Source organism: Cyanistes caeruleus, chromosome 15 (genome assembly GCF_971803275.1).
Source record: "Cyanistes caeruleus chromosome 15, bCyaCae1.hap1.1, whole genome shotgun sequence".
NCBI lineage: Eukaryota > Metazoa > Chordata > Aves > Passeriformes > Paridae > Cyanistes > Cyanistes caeruleus.
In genome coordinates, this window is record NC_141715.1 from 14196137 (window position 1) to 14216366 (window position 20230).

The 20230-nt window shown below is 39.6% G+C and overlaps 1 protein-coding gene across 9 annotated transcripts in view; it reads right to left on the reverse strand.

The window, feature by feature from the left end:
* SLIT3 (slit guidance ligand 3) overlaps nt 1-20230 on the reverse strand; it is a 468187-nt gene that overhangs the window by 145138 nt on the left and 302819 nt on the right. For all 9 annotated transcript variants that reach the window (XM_086851329.1, XM_086851327.1, XM_086851328.1 and 6 more), the window contains 2 exons: nt 6504-6575; nt 1243-1314 (listed from right to left, as the gene is read on the reverse strand). In XM_086851329.1, coding sequence (XP_086707455.1) covers nt 1243-1314; nt 6504-6575 — 144 coding nt within the window. The remainder of the gene's footprint in view (nt 1-1242; nt 1315-6503; nt 6576-20230) is intronic.

Here is a 20230-nt window from a genome sequence, read left to right on the forward strand (position 1 = left end):
ACAGCATGTTGAATAACACTGCCTGAACTATTCAACAAACACCAGCAACACTTAATATATATTTCTGGCATTCTCCCAGCTGGACTCAGGGCACAAAAAAGGGCCAATCCTTCTGCATTCTGGCTTAGAGGTTTACTGCAACATGTAAGTTCAGTACTTAATAACTTTCTGATACTCTTCTAGTCAAAATATTATTCAGGTTCTCAGAATTATCCAGAATTCAGAAAATAAAATTATGGCATCTTGTAGAAACAAACTAGAGTTTTTAAAAACCAAGCTGGGTTATATGTATATGAATGAGATAATTGTTTCCATATGGTTTTTAAAATTAATGCAGGTAAATATCATTCAGGTTGTGCTTCCCTCTTCTCTCAACATGGGGCTTTCTACCACTCTATTCTAATTTATCTTCAATATGCAGCTTCTGACCTTGTATTGCTCTTTTTGCCCATTAAAAGCTGAACTGTTTAATAGTGCTGTAGGTACCTAGGCTGAAATACAACTGCATGTAAATTCAACTTGGTGCTAAATCAGTTTTCTGTGTTCTGTGTGTAAAGAGAAACAACTGGCTGTCAAGAGATCCTACCTTCCTTCTATCTTCTGCATGAAATCATATCTTAGTGCCCTTCCAGATTAATAAAGCAATAATTACAACTAAAGTATATAAACATTTTCTTATGGTTGGGTCGTTCCCTAACTAGTTTGAAGAAAAAAAGACAAACCAAAACCTACCACCACAAAAAAAAAAAAAAACTTCAAAAAAACAACAAAACAAAAACCAACCAAAAAACCCCACACCACAAAAAACCCAAATAAACCAGAAAACTCCCAAGAGAGTGGAATTTCTTTACTATAGAAGAAAAATCCAGTATGGAAATATTTCCCCAACTCTTCCCTGATTAACACCCTCAATCCTGTCTGAGCTGATGTGAGGTTTTGGTGTGCCATGAGCAGTAGGGGTGCATGGAGCAACCTGCAGGTGCACGTGTACAGCAGATTGAATAATGCACTGATTTGATGAAGTGCAGAAGTCAGCTGCCTTATGAGAGACTTGCAGACAGTCCTCCTTTCTAAACTTCATTTTTCATTTACAAAATTTTTCATTTACAAAAGATCAGATGCTTCACACAAGCTGGCAGTTGCACACAGAAACATATGTTCCCCAGACAGCACATTATCATTTTTATTCCTCTTACAAGCAAGCTCTCCCCAAATGCCCATTCAGCTCTATTTTCTACTTACAATGAAATGAGAGATTTCAAGCCTTTGAATGCATCAGGTGCAATGTCAGTTATTTGATTCTTGCTGATGTCTCTGTGAAAAGAAAGAAGGATTAAAAAAATGTTAGTAAACAGGAATCTAATGAAAATATTTTAGCTGTAGCTTATTGGAAGAACACACTTGATATAAAAACAGAAGTAAGTGATCATATAATCTCAGAGAAATGATGAACTGTGCAATGGCAGAGATAGGCAAATTCCAGGAAGGATCAGAAAACACCAGTCAGTGTGACAAGCCACAGCCTCGATAGAGAGCACCCTTCTTAATAAGGTCTTTCATTTTATGGATGTTAAAAAAAGGTTTTTATGAAGAACAACAGTGATGTTGATAAAACCATCCCAAAGCCATTTATAGTGGAGATGGCACTGTGACCCTGTGGGGTGGCTCTCAAGCATGAGGAGCAGCATAAAGCTGGTCTGAACATTCAAATGCAGAATTTTGTAACAACAGAGAGGATCATGCAGAGTGTCCAGCCCCTGATCCCAGAGTGGGGAGCTCAGAACTCTTTCACTGAGATCTGGGCTTTAGTGGTCTAGAAAGAACAAGCAGCACAAAATCCACTCAGCCTTTATCTGGTGAAGTTCACACACTGGAGGAAGCCTTCAAGCATGTGAAGGGGAACTGTGGAGCTCTGCATCCAGCAGTGTTGTGGTTGTCCCCAGAGTGCTGCAGACCCTGCCAGAGAGCCCAGCAAAATTCCACATTTTTGGTTGTGGTGTGAGTGGGATTCAGTATTGCCTGCTATATTTTTAAAGTAAAGTGTGCTCCTGGTTTGGAAAATATTCTTCAGTTGAATCATAACCAGCCAAGAACACTAAGATAAATACAGACTGTGCCACAGTAACTTTATACAAGGAGCCAAATTTACTACACTTAGCACTCAGGTGCTCAGAGCTGGGTGCCTCATCGTGACTGTCACTGTCCTCCAGACTTTGTGTCCATCAGTTCAACCAGGTGCTGAGCTGGGACACAACCTTCAGCCACCTCACTGCCCTCCCTGGTATCAGCTTCTATCAGTAGCATCAAATCTCTTCACTGATAGCTGAAGGAATACAGTATTTCATGTACATCTTCACTGATATTTCCACTGGGGCACATGCTATGGATCCAAGTAGACTTTAAATAATACATCACTTGAATGAGAACTTACTAATCAGAAAGTATGGAGGTTTTCCATTCTCTACATCTTCTGAGCTACAAATTACGCTGGTTAAAATTTTAATGAGGTCCTCAAACTCTTTTCAAATCTAGCCATGTAAAGTGGGATTTTTTTTTGCCTGGATTTTTGATAACTTTTCTAAGACTTGGTTCTTTTTTAAAGCTCATAAAGAATTGCTCTGCAATCAACTGATGCTTTCTGTTACAACATCCTGCCTAGCAGAACAGGATTCAAGGGAAGTTTTGGTTTCACAGCTCAACTTACAGCAGCCACACTTGCCACTGTGAAAGCAGAAACATTTATTTTTATTTTTATTTTTATACAGGTTTTTGTGAAACTTTAGACTGTCTGTTGCTTTTTATCCAGTAAGCAGAAATATGAAGTGGAGCAGTCCTATATAATTCTTGAGGAAAGGATTAAAATCTGCCAAAATCACAGGAAAAGGCGAGTTTGCTGAACAACGACAAATATCTGAAAAGGGGCATCTAGTTTTTGACAGAAATATTTCCTCACTGTTTGAGTGATTTGCTACATCTCAGCATTTCCATCCTCCCTCTCTCCCCATGTCCAGACACTAATGAGTGTGTAACTAATGGTGCCTGAACGTGCAGAAATGCCGTGCTGGGCAACGGCACGCTCTCACTTCATGCAGATGCACTACAATCAGCATTAGAAGATAATTAGACACATTATTTCCTTTCCATTAGAGCCCAAGTTCCACTGCTGTCAGATAAGGAGGTTCCATCTCCTGACTTGAAGAGCTTCTGACTTCAGAGCAAGGGATCCAATTTTCTCCTTGTATTTTTGCTCCCTTTGTTTGGCCTGCTTTGGTGAGATTGTCCTATTCTGTCTTTCATTGACATCAGGACAGAATGAGGCTTTTCTAAGCTGCAGAACTAAGACAATTTAGATGGCATAAGGCTCATTTTCTTAGTTTAGGGTATCTCAGAATCACTCAGAGAAAGTGCACCTCTTCAACTGGAAATTTAATAAAATTACCAGGCTTCCACTCAGGCAGAGATGACATCAGTCCCCTCATCCTCCCTCCCTGCACCTCTGACAGCACAGCAGGAATCTCTGAAAAGGTTGGTGCACACACCTTGGAGGGTGGCTGTGCTCAGTCACCAGTTGGGGACATAAATTGGTTTTGACTTTGCACCAGGGGAGCAAGGATAACCCTGCAAGTTGCTGAGTAACACATGACAGTGTGGCTTAAATGTCTTCACTGTAAAAGGTTTTGAAACAAAACAGATTTATTTTTAGATGCAGCCAAATGCAAAACTATAAATAGCATTGGTTGAATACTCTCTTTGTTGACTAACATTATTAAAAACAGATTACTTGATTATCTCATATAAAATAGACTGTTCTCATTTGACAAGAGTACTCGGTAAAATCCATGTCATATATGGTTTAGTTTGTAGAAGCTGCTTAAAAATGTCACAACTTCACACAGCTACTGGGAAGCCTGTGAAAACTCAATGTGTTTTCTGCTAAAATGTGATAAAATTAGTCTGACAACATGAAATGCCACTACAAGCATCAGAGCTAGTGAGGTGCAACCACATCCTTCAAAGTCATTCCATGTACTTGGCTCTTACTCTTGCTCTACAAACTTGTTAGATAAAAGCCTAAGAAGAGCAGAGACAGGAGATGTGGGCAATTATTATCAAGTCCAAGACAGAATAGGTTTCAGCTCCTTTACTAAATGTAATCACCAAAATAACTCTCCCATCCTGGAAGTTGTTGAAGAGACATTCTGAACAGGAAACTGCAGCTGTAACACTTGAATTAATATACATTTTTTGCTATCATCTTGACCTAATAATATCAAGTCAGATCAAGATTTTGTTGGACAAGTGGATCTAATTTAATAATTAATCTCAGTTATCCAATTAGCTAAGGAAAGGAAACTTCATTATTTTGCAGGAAATACTCAGTAAAGAATCAAAATACAGAGAGTACAGAGTTGCAAATGAGGACTATTATCACTTACATTCTTGCATATTTATTCACCAGAAGGAGAAAAATGCAATACAATTTACAGGGTTATGCTAATACTATCCTCTGAATGATATAAAATATTATTATAGTAATTAATAGTAATAATAACAACAATTATATTAATGTTCTTCATTTGTACCCCCAGTAGGGCATCCATTAATTAAACTGATAATCTTCCTGCTATGGCACTGCTCATTGAAATCAAAGTGACAGAAATGAAGAAAGCCTAACAAAACTTCAGTGAAGTACTGAACTTATCCTTTCCTCTGAAGGAAAAGGATTCTTTTGTTTTAGGATATAATCTTTCCACCAAAGTATATTTTTGTGTTAATAGGACTGAGAATCTTGAAAAGATGGTGTCAATAATCTCTTTAAACACTGTAACAAATGTCCTCAATAAAACTATGTTTTATTTTATTATTTTAGCAAGATTGTTGCCCAATCCAGAGCCTCACTGTCCAGCAGGAACTAAACTTTAACAAGGAGACAAGTGGATAAACAAATGGTGAAACATCAGGTTTGTTATGGGACGTTCTGCAGCCCAAAGACCTGTCCCAAGTTCTCCCACAAGATCCCATCATCTTAACCAAGCTTTGGCACAGATCATCTGGCACAATAACTTATTATTTCATTATGAGGTCAGATCTCAATGAGTATACCAATTATACCCCAAAAAGCTGTTAGCTCCATTTGCTAATGGAATTCATCTGTGAAATTCTAACATAAATCATTTCACATAACAAGTGCTATGTTGGATAGTGCAGCCATCTACATTAAAGAATATTTTTTGGTCAATTCTCATAAAACTAGAGTTCACCAATCAATGAAAAATGAAAAGACAGTGCAAAAATCTAAAATTAGTCATACCTCAGAAAGAACTATGTAGTGATTTTAATAATAAAAAAAGTTACAATTTAGGTCACTGAAAAGGGATCCATCATTATTCACTGAAATTACCATCTTACTATCCAATACAGTACTTCTTTAAAAATACATACAGCTATATTGAAAGTGAGACAGAAGAATAGAGACCATCTGAGATTGATGATTTGACCTGTTAAATATTAAGATCTATATTTACTGTTCCTCAGCTCTAGGAACTTGCTAAGTTGGGACTGGAAAACAGCAATTTTGCCCTTAAATCAGTGGTATGCTGCAAGCTCACTTCAGTTTCCCAAAGCTGTCTGATAATCCAGTGTCTTCTGTGAAATGAGCTGACAGTATCTTAATTCCGGTATTGTTCACATCAGAGAAGAACTGCAAAGGTGCTTTTTCAGCAGCATTAGCACTGATCTACAAAGCTGAATGACTTGTGGAAGTTACTGCTCCAGTGGCAACATCAATATCTCTGTACTGTGGAGAAGGAGGGGTAACTTGCTTTACCATTATTTGTGTCATCTGGAACTGTCACATCATCTCTCACATATCAGTCAAAAATGAAAGAAAAACCTGACTGGGGGAATGCCCCATGTTATCTGCATGACAACACTGCTACACATCAGGATTATAAGGTTTTTTTAATCCAAAGAGAGAACACAAGAGGTAATAAAAGGAAGAATTATCCGGGTATCTACTGGTGATTAAGTGACAGAGAAAACAAACTCCAGCAGACTTCTTTGTTTTCTTGTAAACAGTCAAACCATTTCAACATCAGGACATCAAAGGCTCTATAAAGAGCTCCTCAGAGCTCTGCAAGAACGTGACTCCTGCTATAACTGGGGTCAGCCACCCTGACGTGCTGCACACAGGCACAGAACACAGGATGAGAGGAGAAACGGAACTTCAAATCTTTTCTGAGGAAGCAGATTTGAAGTTTGAACAGACTAACAACTAATTAAATCACATTGTTTATAATAGGAAGTGAAATTAAGCATTATTAAGGATTTCATGCACTGTTAGGCATCCTGAACCAAATTCTGTTGTTGCTTACACTCTGAAGAGATGATTTGTGCAATCCCCAGTGATTTCAACACAGAATTGCCAATATGTTTCTAAAATGAAGATACTGAAGTGAGAAGATTCATGATTACTCTTGCATGTTGGTCTTATTAAAACTTACATTCTCTTAAGCTTCTTGTACTGGGTGAAAGCTCCAGGGGGAATGATTTTGATGAGGTTTTGCTCCAAACGTCTGAAAACAAAGCAATGTACATGTTAACTACACAGCTATAGGACAGGGATCACATTAAATATGACAGCACATTTTATATAAATATAAAGCAATTTTACAGGGTTTTATGCAAAACATCTTTTTATTTTGAAGTCCACTAAACAGATAAAATACTAAGAAAACTACTTATAATAATAAAATAATCTCTTTGATTTCTAAATTGGTCTAAGAAAATGTCACAAGCTAAGGAAATTGCACTTGTAAGGGTCATGGAATTAATAAAGAATAGTAGGCATGCTTTAAACTTAAGGTAAAAAATAGAAAATACAGGTGCTTTCCTTGACTAGCTGTTGTAAATAGAATGTAGCTGTTTAAACTGACAGCTAGGCTAGGCTGTGACAGCTCAGTAAACAGATTAATAACACAATCAGACCAATTCAGGAGAAACAACCTGTGGGAACATGCTAGAAGCCAAAGTGAATTCATTGCAAGATGAATTCAGATTCTTAAGAGGCTGGGGAGCATTTTATATTAAAAGGATGATAAAAAAAGAGAACTACATCTTCCTATTCCAACTAGCAAATACTTAAGTTTTTCTAAAATACGTTCCAGACTACATGAAAAGTTTGTTGGTTTTATTTCTAAGATTTGGCTTGAAAGAGGTACTCTTTTTGAAGTACCATAAATGCATGCATCACTCACATAAAATGTAAACAGCTTTAAGATACCACATAGAGCAACCACTGAGATTAATTTCTGTTCCTTCCTGCTAGTACTTTCAAGTATTTGTCAGCAAGTTCCCTGAATTCCTGCTAAAAGGAATGGCTTCTCCTCAGATGAACTTTATGTTCATCTCCATCAGAAATGTAAAAGTGGATCCTCAAACAACAAATTCCACTGACCATGGTAGCTGAACTTCTGCTCAGTTGGGACTGAGACCAAAATGTGGTTTTACCATGCTCTTTCTTGCTATTGAAATGTTGTGTATTTTTTTTCCCTCTAGTGTCCTAAAAAGCAACAGTTTAAATAGTAAAAAAATCTGTGGTTGAAAATGGCTTAGAATTGAAATACAAAAACATATTGGAATGATGGAATGAGGCACTCCAGTCATTTCAAGTTGCTGCAGCAATGCAGAGGGGAGAAAAAAAAGTTTTAGAACCAGGAACGACGATAAAGTAAAATGGAAGAAGAGGGAAGTAAATCAAGGTTTGTAAAGTACTAGGGAACACAGGATGAGAGGAGAATATAGTAGAATATAAAGTAGAAACTAGGAGGGAATAGCAGAAAAAAATGTGTAAGCTCTCTGTCCCTCTGGTGATCTATGCTTTCACAAGCAAAAGAAAAAATCCCCCTTGAAAGTAAGATAATTTGCCATCTAATTTCTACTCCAAGAAGCTATTTAAACCCAAATATTTTGATATTTCCACAGTCAGCTTGCACAGTCAATGTGCTCACCCTCTTTTATATCTGTAGCCACCTATTTTTTAAAGGTTGCGATCAGAGTTAATTCTATTCTTTGTTTTGTGATTTGAATTAGTGTCTGAGATTTCCCTTCCAGTTGGTCTAAATATAACAGCTTCATTTCTGGCAAGTCCACAGTGAAATGCAAATTGCTGTGAGCTCCAGCACGCCACTATTGTTGGGTGTTTGTCACCAGAATTAGCAGCACACACTCTTCCCATAAAGGCTTTTTGTCAGCTTGCCAGTCGGGTGTTTAATTCCTCCCAAGTGTTTCTGTGCAGGCACTTCTAGGAACAAAAGAGGGTCATGCCTGCCCCATTTCCTGGCTCTGGGGATGGAAACTGGGGTTTCACCCATCCTGCACACCAGGCAATCCTTAATGGGAACCCCAAATACAAGGATGGGGGGAATATACAGGGATGTAGCCTTTTACAAGCAAAATTCCAAGGCAATTTTAGTGACTCAAGGATGGAAATATACAGTTTTCTCCCCCCATAGGGTGAAAAAAATATTCAAAATTGGGATAGCCACAGCTGCCAAGTAATATTTTTTAAAAAACTAAAATAAAATATAAAAAATAAAATAAATCAATACAATACAATACAATACAATAAAATACAATACAATAAAATAAAATAAAATAAAATAAAATAAAATAAAATAAAATAAAATAAAATAAAATAAAATAAAATAAAATAAAATAAAATAAAATAAAATAAAATAAAATAAGGAAATTTCTAGAAAAAGCAGAGTAAGACAGAGCAGGAGTTATTTAGAGTTGCATTCTGAAGCTCCCTAGTGAACTCTTCACCCTTTCCTACAAGATCTGGAGGAGATGGCCTGTTCAGAAATAGATGGACAAGGCTCTTGTCATCTGCTGCTATATTCCACAGCACCTGACATTTTTTTATTCCATGAAGCCCTTGGCAAATGAAGAACTAAAGAATGCTCATAACACATTCTGCTCAGTGCACTGCACCTTGCAGAGGTACCAGAGGAGCACCACGGGCCCTCATTAGGGTGTGTGGGCAGGTGGGTTCCAACCTGGGCACAAAGCACAGCCCTCAGCCCAGTGCTGCACTAAACAACCCTGTGCTTTAACAGAATGAAACACTAATTTGACTTCTAGTTACTTTTTACATAAATGCATGTAGAATAGAATATTCTATATCTGTGTATAGAATACCTGCATATAGAATGGCAGACATAGCCTGAAAAACACAATACAGTTTCACAAGTAAAATAACAGAAAAGATCTTGTTTGTATTTATACTTTACTCTCTCATTTCATTTAGCTCATGACACGTTGAGTAGAGCTGATGATTAAAAATCTCAAGAAATTCTAGGTTCTGCCAGAAGGGGTGTTGGCAATTTCAGGGTGATGAAGGCCTAATTAGAAACCATATAATGGGAAACTGCTAGAGATGCCACCTTTAAAATAAAGTGAAAAGCAGCACTGTTACCTAATGTTGTCCTTTTTTCCTCCAAAAAATGACAAAGTGTAAATTTTACAGCCACATTTCATTACAGAGAAGATTACCTGGGTTACCTAGAAGATGACCTTTGGAAAACTGTGGTTTTTATGGTCTATCCCTATAGTATGGAGTGCTGTCATACACTATAAAACCATCTGTGCTAGTGCAAAGAAACATCTGGGAGTTCATTATTTTGGGGGTATTACCAGAATATCCTATAAAATAATTTTACAATACATTTGAGAAGTCTGTACAAGACACATAGTCCTAAAAGGCTAAATTTTGAAAATTTAAACTACTACTCCCCCCCCCCATTAAATGTTGTTACAACTCAATAAAGTTTTTCTTGATTCTCCTGTGGTATTTCATACTCAGATCTATTTAAGAGACTCGCCAAGCAGAATTCACAAAACTGATAAAGTGAATTTGCTGTGTCCAAACTCCCAGTGGTTTTTGTTCCTCCTCTGTTCCCCTGGTGGCCGTGCCATGTCACCTGCTGCCAGCTGAGTGCTGAGATGAACTGCAGCACATCTCCCCCTCCTCTCCCAGCAATGCTCTGTCTGCCTCTCCCAGCTTTATTTTACAGCCTTTGACAACAACATCAAAGGACAGGAACAATTTCCTTTCTCTTCTCTAATATATCATCAGAGATTGCAAAGTATGAGGGCCCACTGGATTCAGATCCATTTTTTCTTGTAATAACATGATGCTAGACAGGATAAAGTCCTCCTTCTTCCCACTTTTTTTTTTAAATGACTTTGCAGCAATGAGAGCAAAAAGTAAACATATCAGAGAAAAAAAACAGAACAAAACAAACACGGGGAAACCATGCAGTTAAAGATGAAATACTATCTCAGGGTAAAGAATAAGCACTCAAATTCCCATGCTAATCCATCTCAAAGTTCACTGAGGTGCAAATCTTTTCATCACCTCCTCCTGTGGCGCCTGTGTTGCTCACGCCCAGGATGACAGAACACAAAGGATAAAAAACTCTGCCTAACAGGGATTTAGCAGAACCAGCTCACACTCAGGAGTGATGAAGCCATTTGTCTTGAAGAGTGATTCCCCCTGCAGAGTTAGGGAGACAGACGTATTAATTTGGGCCTTAACTATCTCCTTTTTATTGAGGGAAAGAAAGAATTTGTTATTTGGGTCTCTAATGGAGCAGTTTGCTAGCAATTTTCCCATTTCAAACATTGTCTCAGCTGCTAATGTGCAATGTTTTGTCAAGCTTACCTACCCATAACATAGACAAATCACTACCTTGGAGAAAAAGAGAGGGAGTGAGGCATCAGTGCTGATAATTCTCAGCTGTCAGATGAATAGAGCCTACAAATGAGACAGCCATGCTCTATTAACAGTGCCAGGAGCTCCTGCCTGAGCCGTGTCACAAAGCTCCCTGTGCATGGGGCAGGCACAGAGTTCCCTGCTGGGACACAGAGAGTGAGTGGATGTGCCAGAATGTTCCCTGGGTTGGGGATCTGCTGGGCTGGCATCGCTCAGGCTGCCAGGAACCAAACAGCCAAGAACCCTGCAAGAGAGGGAAGAGAGAGCACAGCAGAGCAGCACAAACCTGTGGCACACCCATGCCTGGCAGGACACACACACAACCTGTGAAAAGCGGGGTGGGAAGGGCAAAATCCTTCTTTTCCTCCTGCACTATAAGCAGGGATTTGCAGGGAACTGGTTGGGGAAAGGAGTGTTCACATCCACCATGGTGACAAAACCCAGGGCTGGGAAGAATTGTTTGTATTAGGAAGGAGAAAATTTCTAGGGAACACAATCAATCCAGGGACTGAAACAACTGGACTATAAAAACCTACTTGGACCATTACTTTACATTTATCTCATAATTTGGGCTCTCATATCTTATTGTGCATTTTGGTCTCTGATGAAGAAAAGTCCACAGGTGTATTCAAGGTGAATAAATCATACTAAATAAATCACCATCATACATGGTCTTACTGCAGATACAAGCTGGATCTGATCCCTGCCCTGACACCTTTCTTGCCTCTTCATCTGAAATACAAGCTTTATTCCTAGCATGCACAACATGTGTGGTAGCTGCTGAATACTGAAGTATTTACCCAACGACAGCCCTGGTTGGGAGAGAAGGGAGGAATCCTGCCCTGCAGTCACACAGTCATGACCTGGGGCTCATCCAGCAGCAAAACATGCAACAGCCACATTGCAAGGCCAAAACCTGCAGTTCTGCTGTTCAGGAAGTGCTCACGGACCTACATCCCAGGGAACAGCTTTTTGTGTCTCTCACCACTCAGTCCCCAGGTAGAAAACAAAGTGCTTTGGGATGGCAGGACACAGAGGATTTTAGATGTCTGTGCTTACTGCTTGTTTGAACAGTTAAAAACTTCACCCTCCACCCCAGCCAGACTCTACCACCACTACAAGACCCCTAAACACATATGATCCTGCAAGATGTTGATAGTGCTGCCTTTCATTACAACACCTGAATGGCTTCCAAATAAAATTAATAATATGCATTATAAAACCCTCTTATGTAGTTTGCCTTAGGAAATGGAGAGCCGAGAGCCAGTAAACCATCCACCTGTATTAATACAAGGTGACAACTGGAGTTTCCCTTCATATTCCCTTTGGTGTTGATTTTCAGGGTCTAGCTGTCGGGCTCCTGCTGTAGTTCCAGACAGGATTGCTTCCTAACAACTCACCCGAGGGCAGATCTTCAAGAGACAAAATCCTATCAGCAGTGAAGTGACTTGTCAACATAAATCTACTTAGGAAGTTACACAGATAATTCTGCTCACCAAAAGACATCTTTCAGAATGAAAACAGATGTTCTGATATGTTCCCTGATACCATGGTGTTATTCTAAAAGCAGTGCTAGTGACATTGGATCTTCTGATACACTGCAGTGAATTTAGTTTCAGCTGTGTAGCTGAGCAGTTGCTCAGATATCAGCTGGTAACCACTGAATTTGTGATGGCAGCCACATTAGGAATCCATTCCCTCTGTTTTAGCATGTTAATTTTGCATTAAATATAGCACAGACAAACAGGAAACACCAGAGAAATCCGCAGACTGGTATTTCACAAAACATCTTTTGACAAAACACCAGTGTCTCTCAAACCACATTAACACCAGAATGAAACATTGTTCTGCCAAACCTCAAAGTTTCTCCATCTACCACTGTGACACTCCACATATGTGGTGGGAATTTTTGGCCCTTCTCATCACCTTTCATTGTAATGTCCCTGCCAGTCTCATTCATATATTTTCATTTCTGTATGCCATGACATGGGTGCAGGCTGAGCCCTGAGCTCCCTCCCACTGCAATCCCATGGCAGCAGGAGCTGCTGCTGGGTTGTGCTTGGTTGTGATGCCCCCTGTGAAGATGTTCAGGGTTAATCAGAAGCTGTTTTGGGGACAGAATACACAATCATGCTTGTTGCCCTGATTCTAGACTGGACAGGTAATTTCCCATCTCAGCCGACTTTACTGGGTCATGTGGACTTGGGATCAGGATTTTACCTCTAGGCAGGCCTGTGGCTGTGAACACAAATGCAGGAAACAGATTCCTTAAATTGGAGAGATTTGGCAATTTCCAGGTCCCTGCTGGCAATTCCATACCTCATTTGACCAGCACACGAGCTCATCAGTGTTGGTGTTTGTGAGATGTTGCAGTGAGCAGCAGACACATGGATCCCACACCTCAACTCCCAGTGGTTCCAGTTCAGACCCAGTGATTTTAGTTCAGAAGGCTCCAAGGAGACTATCCCATAGGGTGCTGAATAGAGTTCTGGTATTCACTTCCAGAGCACAGCATGTGCTCTGAGCCTCACTCAGAACTCTGCTGAGCACTTTTCACTGTTATTTTTTTGGAATTTTTTAGGGGGTTGTTTTGTGGTTGTTTTTTTTTTTTTTTTTTGTGGGTTTTTGATTTTCCCTGAAGGGAGATAAAGAGCTCCTCTAGCAGCTATGTGAAAGCAATCATTCACCAATGGTTGAATGTGATAAATAAAAACCTGTAGGAATAGTATTTAACAAGTTAGACCTAGAATATTTGCTTCACTGAGAAACTCTGTGAGGTCCCAGAAAGACCAACCTCTAAACACATCACACTGTTATTTAATTATTGCTTGAGGAGGTCAGTCCTGACCACTCTATTGGCTTCCAATAATTTCAAGAAACTTCCACCCCTGATCCACTTCCCACATTTTCTCACAATGCTTGAACTAGCTCAGGCAACTGAGGATTTCAATCAGAATTGCATTTTATTTGTCAAGTTGCATTTTATTGTTAAGTTGTAACACAAAGTTTTAGACTTAGTGAAAATTAAAGTAAGCTGACAGAAAAGATAAAAAGTTTTTTCTTTTAATCCCTAATCTAACTTATTTTTAAGAGCTCTGTACATTCAGTAACATCTGTTTTTACTGCCCATTTACAATACTGACAAGGAAAAGGTGGAAGACCAGAAATTAGCAGAAAAATTAAGTAGCTTTCTGGTATTTGAAATTCTGCCACCTGTAATATTTTCTCAACAGATTCTGTCATTTGACGATAGCCATTCCTCAAATCCTCTCTTATTTTCATAGTCTTTTAAAGCAAAATAAACAGAACATGTGTTAGCCAAAAGACAACTAGTATTTCATCCAGTACAAAATCTGATTAGTATATTTTATGTCAAAGTTGTGATTTTATGCACTCTGTTTTATTTTCGGTAATTGCTTTTCCTTTTCTTAATCAGCTTTAAAAACATATATACTCATATATTGCAATCTCTTTATTTTGCTTGGCAACACAGGAGATTTGCTGTGAAATCTGTATAAGGTAAAATATATATGCCTTTTTGATTCTACCATTAATTTTTATTAGTAATTATTAATTTATGTTTATACTGGACCAAAGTGATGTCTCTGGGAAAAAGAGACTACACACACACACAAACCCCAAAAAAACTAAACCCAAACTAAAAACTAAAATAATCTCAAACCTACAAACCTTTTAAGTTTACACAGCTTGCCTGAGTAAATCAACCTGTACATATATTCTTTTCTAAAAGAAATCTTCCAATTACAAAAAGCAGTGAAGAAGGTAAAAATTGATATGGGTGAAATGAAAATTGCCATGTGTATGAAATCTAGATTTATTAAAACAAACCCATCTTCTTGTGCCTGCAGATGACATTAGCTATACAACTTCAGAAATAAAAGTAAAGATGTAAAAAATAAATCTGCCTTGATCTTGCAGCAGAAACTCCCTGCTGTTGCTGCTTGTTTCTAAAATTGTGAAATGCAGCTTTCTGTTTTCCATCTGCACAGAAGACACTTTTATCCTTATAATTTTCCATATATTTGTATTTTCTCCACTGACTAAAAATCTAAAATATTTATTATTTATTTTTTTTGTGTTTTGAACACAACAAAAGATTTTCTACTTATTTTTGGCCTGAAAAATAAACTTCTGTAGAATGCAAGACACAGTTTGCCTGGTGAGATCCAGAAAATAGTAGTCAGGTTAGAAATGAGAAGCTGTCCAGAGCCAATTTACAGCAGTGAATGAAAATCACATTATATGATTCAACTACAGGAGCCAACCTGATTCCCCAGCCAGAGAACTTGCCACCAGAGGCAATTATGGAGCATTTATTGCAGTGTTCAAAAATACTGTGCTGGCTTCAGCTGCAGTATTTACTGGAAGCCTGGGAAAATTATTATAATTTTCTTTCAGGAGGAAGAACAAAGTTAAATGAAAAACTGTCACTCCTTTATCCATGAAGTTTACAGTTTCTACACATTTATATTCTTGATAAGAGAAAAACCTCTTGCCTTTATGAAACTGAGAACTTCAAAGACAGTTGTTAATAAATACAAAAATGCTGTCGTATGGTTAATTTATAATTTATATAACAAAAAAAATATTCTTATGATAATGAATAGTTACTGGTGCTCAATCTTTCTATAATAGCTTTTCTGACTTTATTTTAATTGGAGGAAAATTCATTTTGAATATATCAGTAATTTAAATGCCTAGCATTGGTTCATCACCTTCTTCAAATCACAAAAGCTTCCTAAGGAGTCCCAGCTGAAGTCCTAGCTGACCTGAAATACACATTCCTGCAGGTCCTGACGAACAGAGAAGGCCCAATTACTTCCTGAGACAATTCCTGAAACAACAAACACAGCAAACTTGTCTGCCTACAGGTTTGCAACACTGCCCAGCACAGTGGTACCCTCATGACATTAGATTTGTCAGGAAACCATTCATTAAAGGTAGAAAAAGTAGAACATTCCATTACAAAGTGATCATCTTGCAGAAAATTAAGTTTGTCTTCATTTTGCCAGAACTAGGAGAAAACCAACATTACAGTTTTCCTGTGCTCAAACTCTAGAATTTTTCCTAGAGGCAGAAATTCTGCACCAAAATCACGTACTACTCATACCTACAACAACATCAGCCACCAATTCAGCTATCAGAAGTGAAAATGCTAAACTAAACCATGTAGAACAAGTGACTGAAGTGGCCACCTAGGTGCTGGTGGAAGGGCTGCCATCCCAGTTTGCTCTGCTCAGCTGTCAGAGGAAGCTGTGGTTATTATCTCACTTATTATCACTCCATGGGTGCCTAAACTGCACTTTTCCTTCAGGGACTAGCAGTCTCTTTACTGTCTGGAGCAATTGCATCAGCATTTAAACAAATGGGCCTCATTTCTGATTCAGCCACATCCTACCCAGCTTCACTTTTGGCTCATTCAATTCTATTTCTCTTAACTCAGCAGACACAGAGTATGGTACAGGTTAAGTAACAGTGGTGAAACAAACTTCATGTTAACAGATCTCAGATCTGTTTCAAGATTTAAGGATATACTTTACATTCTGGACCTTGATTTATAAGTCTGCAGATGACTGAGACGTGGCTTTTCAGAGTAATTAGCATTGCACAGAACAAAGTGTTCAAAGCACAGCGCCTGTTGACTTTTGCTGCAGCTGTGAGTCCTCAACACTTCTGAATGTCTCAGCTGAGTCAGCCAGAACCTGAGATTACATCACCAGTGGCCACCCAAGGAAAGTTTGTGCAAGTCACTTGACCAGAATCAATTAATAAAACCACTGGCAAGGGACACAACTCAATTCTCTGAACAGCATTGATGAGATTATCTTCCCCACAGTCCCCATTTTACAATTTTCCAGTTTCTGCAAAAAGGGAACAGACCCTATCTATATACACAGGCTCCCTCCCTACACATTCCTGGTGCATCCCTAGACAACAAGAAATGAATCCAAGCTTTCAACAGTGGCATGAGACTGTGCTGTTGTTAAAGTGAATACCACCACAAATATATACAAAAGCTTCAAATCATGACTGCAGCTATAAACACTATGGCATCTTCTAGCATTTTCTGATTTATTTCTTTTTACTTTAAGAGAAAAAAATGTTTAATTTAGTGGCCTTGAACCCAAAAGCTAAAATTACTAATTCCATCACAAGGACACTGAAGTGTAACAGAAGTGTGAGTCCCAGACCCCTGCAGTGCTCTGTAACTGGAACAGCAGCAGTGCAAACAGGACCTCCCTGTGTAGTTTAATAGTTAATGTGCACCTAGACAGTCCCTAATACACAGGGACAGGCACTCAAATTGTTGTTGGTTTTCCCAAGTACATGGTGAGGAGGCAGGAAGGCTCCAAGGTGAATGTGCTTTCTGATGGGAAGAGACCCCTTGGCTCCACCTTTCCCTGTGTCCCTCTGTCCTGCCCCCTCAGCCTGCCCAGCCCCAGTGTCCCAGCCCTCCTGCCACATCCCCACAGTCCACCCTACATAGCTGGTGTCCAGTGCCACCCATCTCAGGCCTTATCACCAAATACTCCTCACTTTCTCAGAGTCACAGCCCTCTGCTCACCCTGTCTCAATTTCCTTTGTTCCCAGATCTTCTCCTCATGTGTTTGGTTGTTTCCTCTTTTGAGTTCACCCTTCTTTTCCCATCGGATTCTGTTCTGGGCCCAGCTTGTTTACATTCTCTCAAGCATCTGTCCCAACCACAATCCAGCCTCTAGCTTTAGCATGTAATTAATTCCTTCTTTTAAGCAATCAGATCCTTCAGAGAAGCAGCACCCAGTGCCAGTGGTTGCTCCAGCATCTGCCTCCAGGCACGAGCATCCCGTGGCAGCAGGAGGGGTCTGTGTCCTGCCTTTGGGGGGCTGTGCCCTGCTTTTACTCAGGAATGCCTTGCGCTGTTACCAAATACAAAGGCACAAGCGGGATTCCCTGCACTGTTTTAAGGTGTACCAAATTCTCAGACAACAGCTGCCCAGAATTCACATCCTAAAATATAGCCTTGCTTGCAGTGACAAATAAAAAATGAGTGCATCAGTCTGAGGCAGACAAACAGCATGAAAAGTTCATTCGAAAGAAGGAGCAGAGGGAGAGTGTTGTGAGGTGGGAAAAGATTAATAGGGAGTTACTGATACCTGTCCATGACTGGGAGGCATCAAACAAATGTGGCAGGCAGCACATTGAAGTAAATACTGCTTGAAACACTACAGCCAGGGCTGGCAGTGCCCTTAACCCCAGTGCCCACATCTGCCCATGCAGGAAAGCTGTCCTTAGGCTGATTTATGCCAGGGAATCACTAATGACTGAGAAAGGATCTATCTAGCCCATGTCCTGAGCCAGGAGCATCCCAAACCAGGTGCTGAGGGAAAGCTGCTCCATGTGTTTGTCACAACCCCCTCCCGGGCTCCCACAGCTGGGAGGTCTCTGCTGTCCCCTGCCTTTGCTGGCTCTGTGGGCTGAGCTATCAGTTTGACAGGCTCTGGCTGCAAAGTTGTGATTAAGTCTGAGCAGAAAAACAGAATCTTTGGAGACTTTGTGCCCTCTCAGTTGGTCATCCCTCCTTGCCTACACCTCTCCAGTGCCAAGCCCATTCTGCACTCACACCATGTTCCCTATTTACCTTGCATGCATTTTCTCTCACCCTTCCTAAATAACTGCAACCCCTGCTTTTGTTGTAGATGCTGACCCAATGTAGCAGAATGACTGTTTTGTTCATGTACCAGCAAACCACCACACCATATGCATTTTGGTATTTCTTTTCAGTAAATGCCTCCAGGTGCTTAATGACTTTTGTTTTCACCCAAGTAGTCCTGCAAAACTTTTCTGTGCTTATTCTCATGTGCTTCTCTATGACACAAACTGTTCATTTCTCTTCTAACAAGCAAAACAAGACCACTTCGTAAGCAGAGAATCTTTTGTAGCACTCAGCACACAGTCTGTATTCCTCAGCTTCAATTTCTTGTAACTCATTTTTCCTCTGTCAATTTGGCTGCTGCTGTCAGCTCCCAACTGAACAAGAAGCTTTATAAAAAAAACCAAATTGCATTCTCTACATTCTTGCTATCTATTTTATGAAATTATGAAAAAGCAAGTCTGGGATACAGATTTCTAGCTTTCCTAAATTGCTTACTTAATAGCAAACATTCTTGCAAATTAAGTCCTTCACCTCAAGGAGTAATAGAGTAACATAACAGACTTCTAAGTCATATATGGCAGGGGGAAAATTAGCATCATATGATGCTTGTTTTCTGTCCCATGACAGGTGAGTTTCCTGGTTTATGATGGGTTTTTATCTACAAAAACAGTTTTAGGACTTGTTGGCAGCTTTGTCAGAGAAGGTTCTGCCTACCCATGCTAATGAAGAAAGGTAGGAAGGCTGAATAAAAGATCTTTAATTAATACTGAAACGGAGTGAAATGTAGGTCACCTTTAATAACTGCATTAGAGCAACAGCTGTGTGTTTCATTTTTGTAGAACAGTTTGTAAGTCAAGGGTTCTTACCAGAGCAATTTGGCTTACAAGAAAATACTGAGTTAGGGAGGAATACAAGAACTAGTGGAACTCAGTGTTCCTTGGGGTTCTTATGCCCACAGCATTAGAAGGACATGGATCTGCTGGAGCAGCCACAGAGACAGTGAGAGGGATGGAGCCCCTCTGCTACTGAGAAAGGCTGAGAGAGCTGGGGCTGTTCAGCCTGGGGAACAGAAGGCTCTGGGAAAACCTTAAAGACCCTTCCAGTGCCTAAAGGGGCTCCAGGAAAGCTGGAGAGGGACTTTGGACCTGAAGTGACAGGACAAGTGGGAATGGCTTCAAACTGACAGAGGGCAGGGTTGGATGGGATATTGGGAAGAAATTCCTCCCTGTGAAGGTGGGAAGGCTCTGGCACAAGTTGCCCAGAGAAGATGTGGCTGCCCCATCCCTGAAGTATTCAAGGCCAGGTTGGATGGAATTTGGAGCAACCTGGGATAGTGGAAGATATTCCTGCCCATGGTAGATGGTCTTTAGGATTGCTTCAAACCCAGATCATTCCACAATCTTATGAATTTGTGCTTTATCATGGTAAATTTTGCTGTGTACCAGTATTTCTACAGCTACAAGAAGCTGGATGAGTCCAGTGACCATACAAATATTTGAATGTGTATTCAAAAATTTGAACTGTGCAGACTGCAAAAAACTCTGGATGTCAGAAAACTCTGTATGACAAGAACTGAAATAAGAAAATAATTGATCTGCATTCCCTGTGGACTAACCACAAGCAAAATGGTTAATGTAACAGTATTTCAGGACCACAGCAGTATGAAGTCATGGATACAGAAATAGATGGTTCCAATTCCTAAAGGTAGCAATGACAAACAAGTCTGTAAAACCACCATATTATTCCACAAGTCACAAAACTGTAAAAGAATAGAAATAACAATGTGGAAGACAAGATAC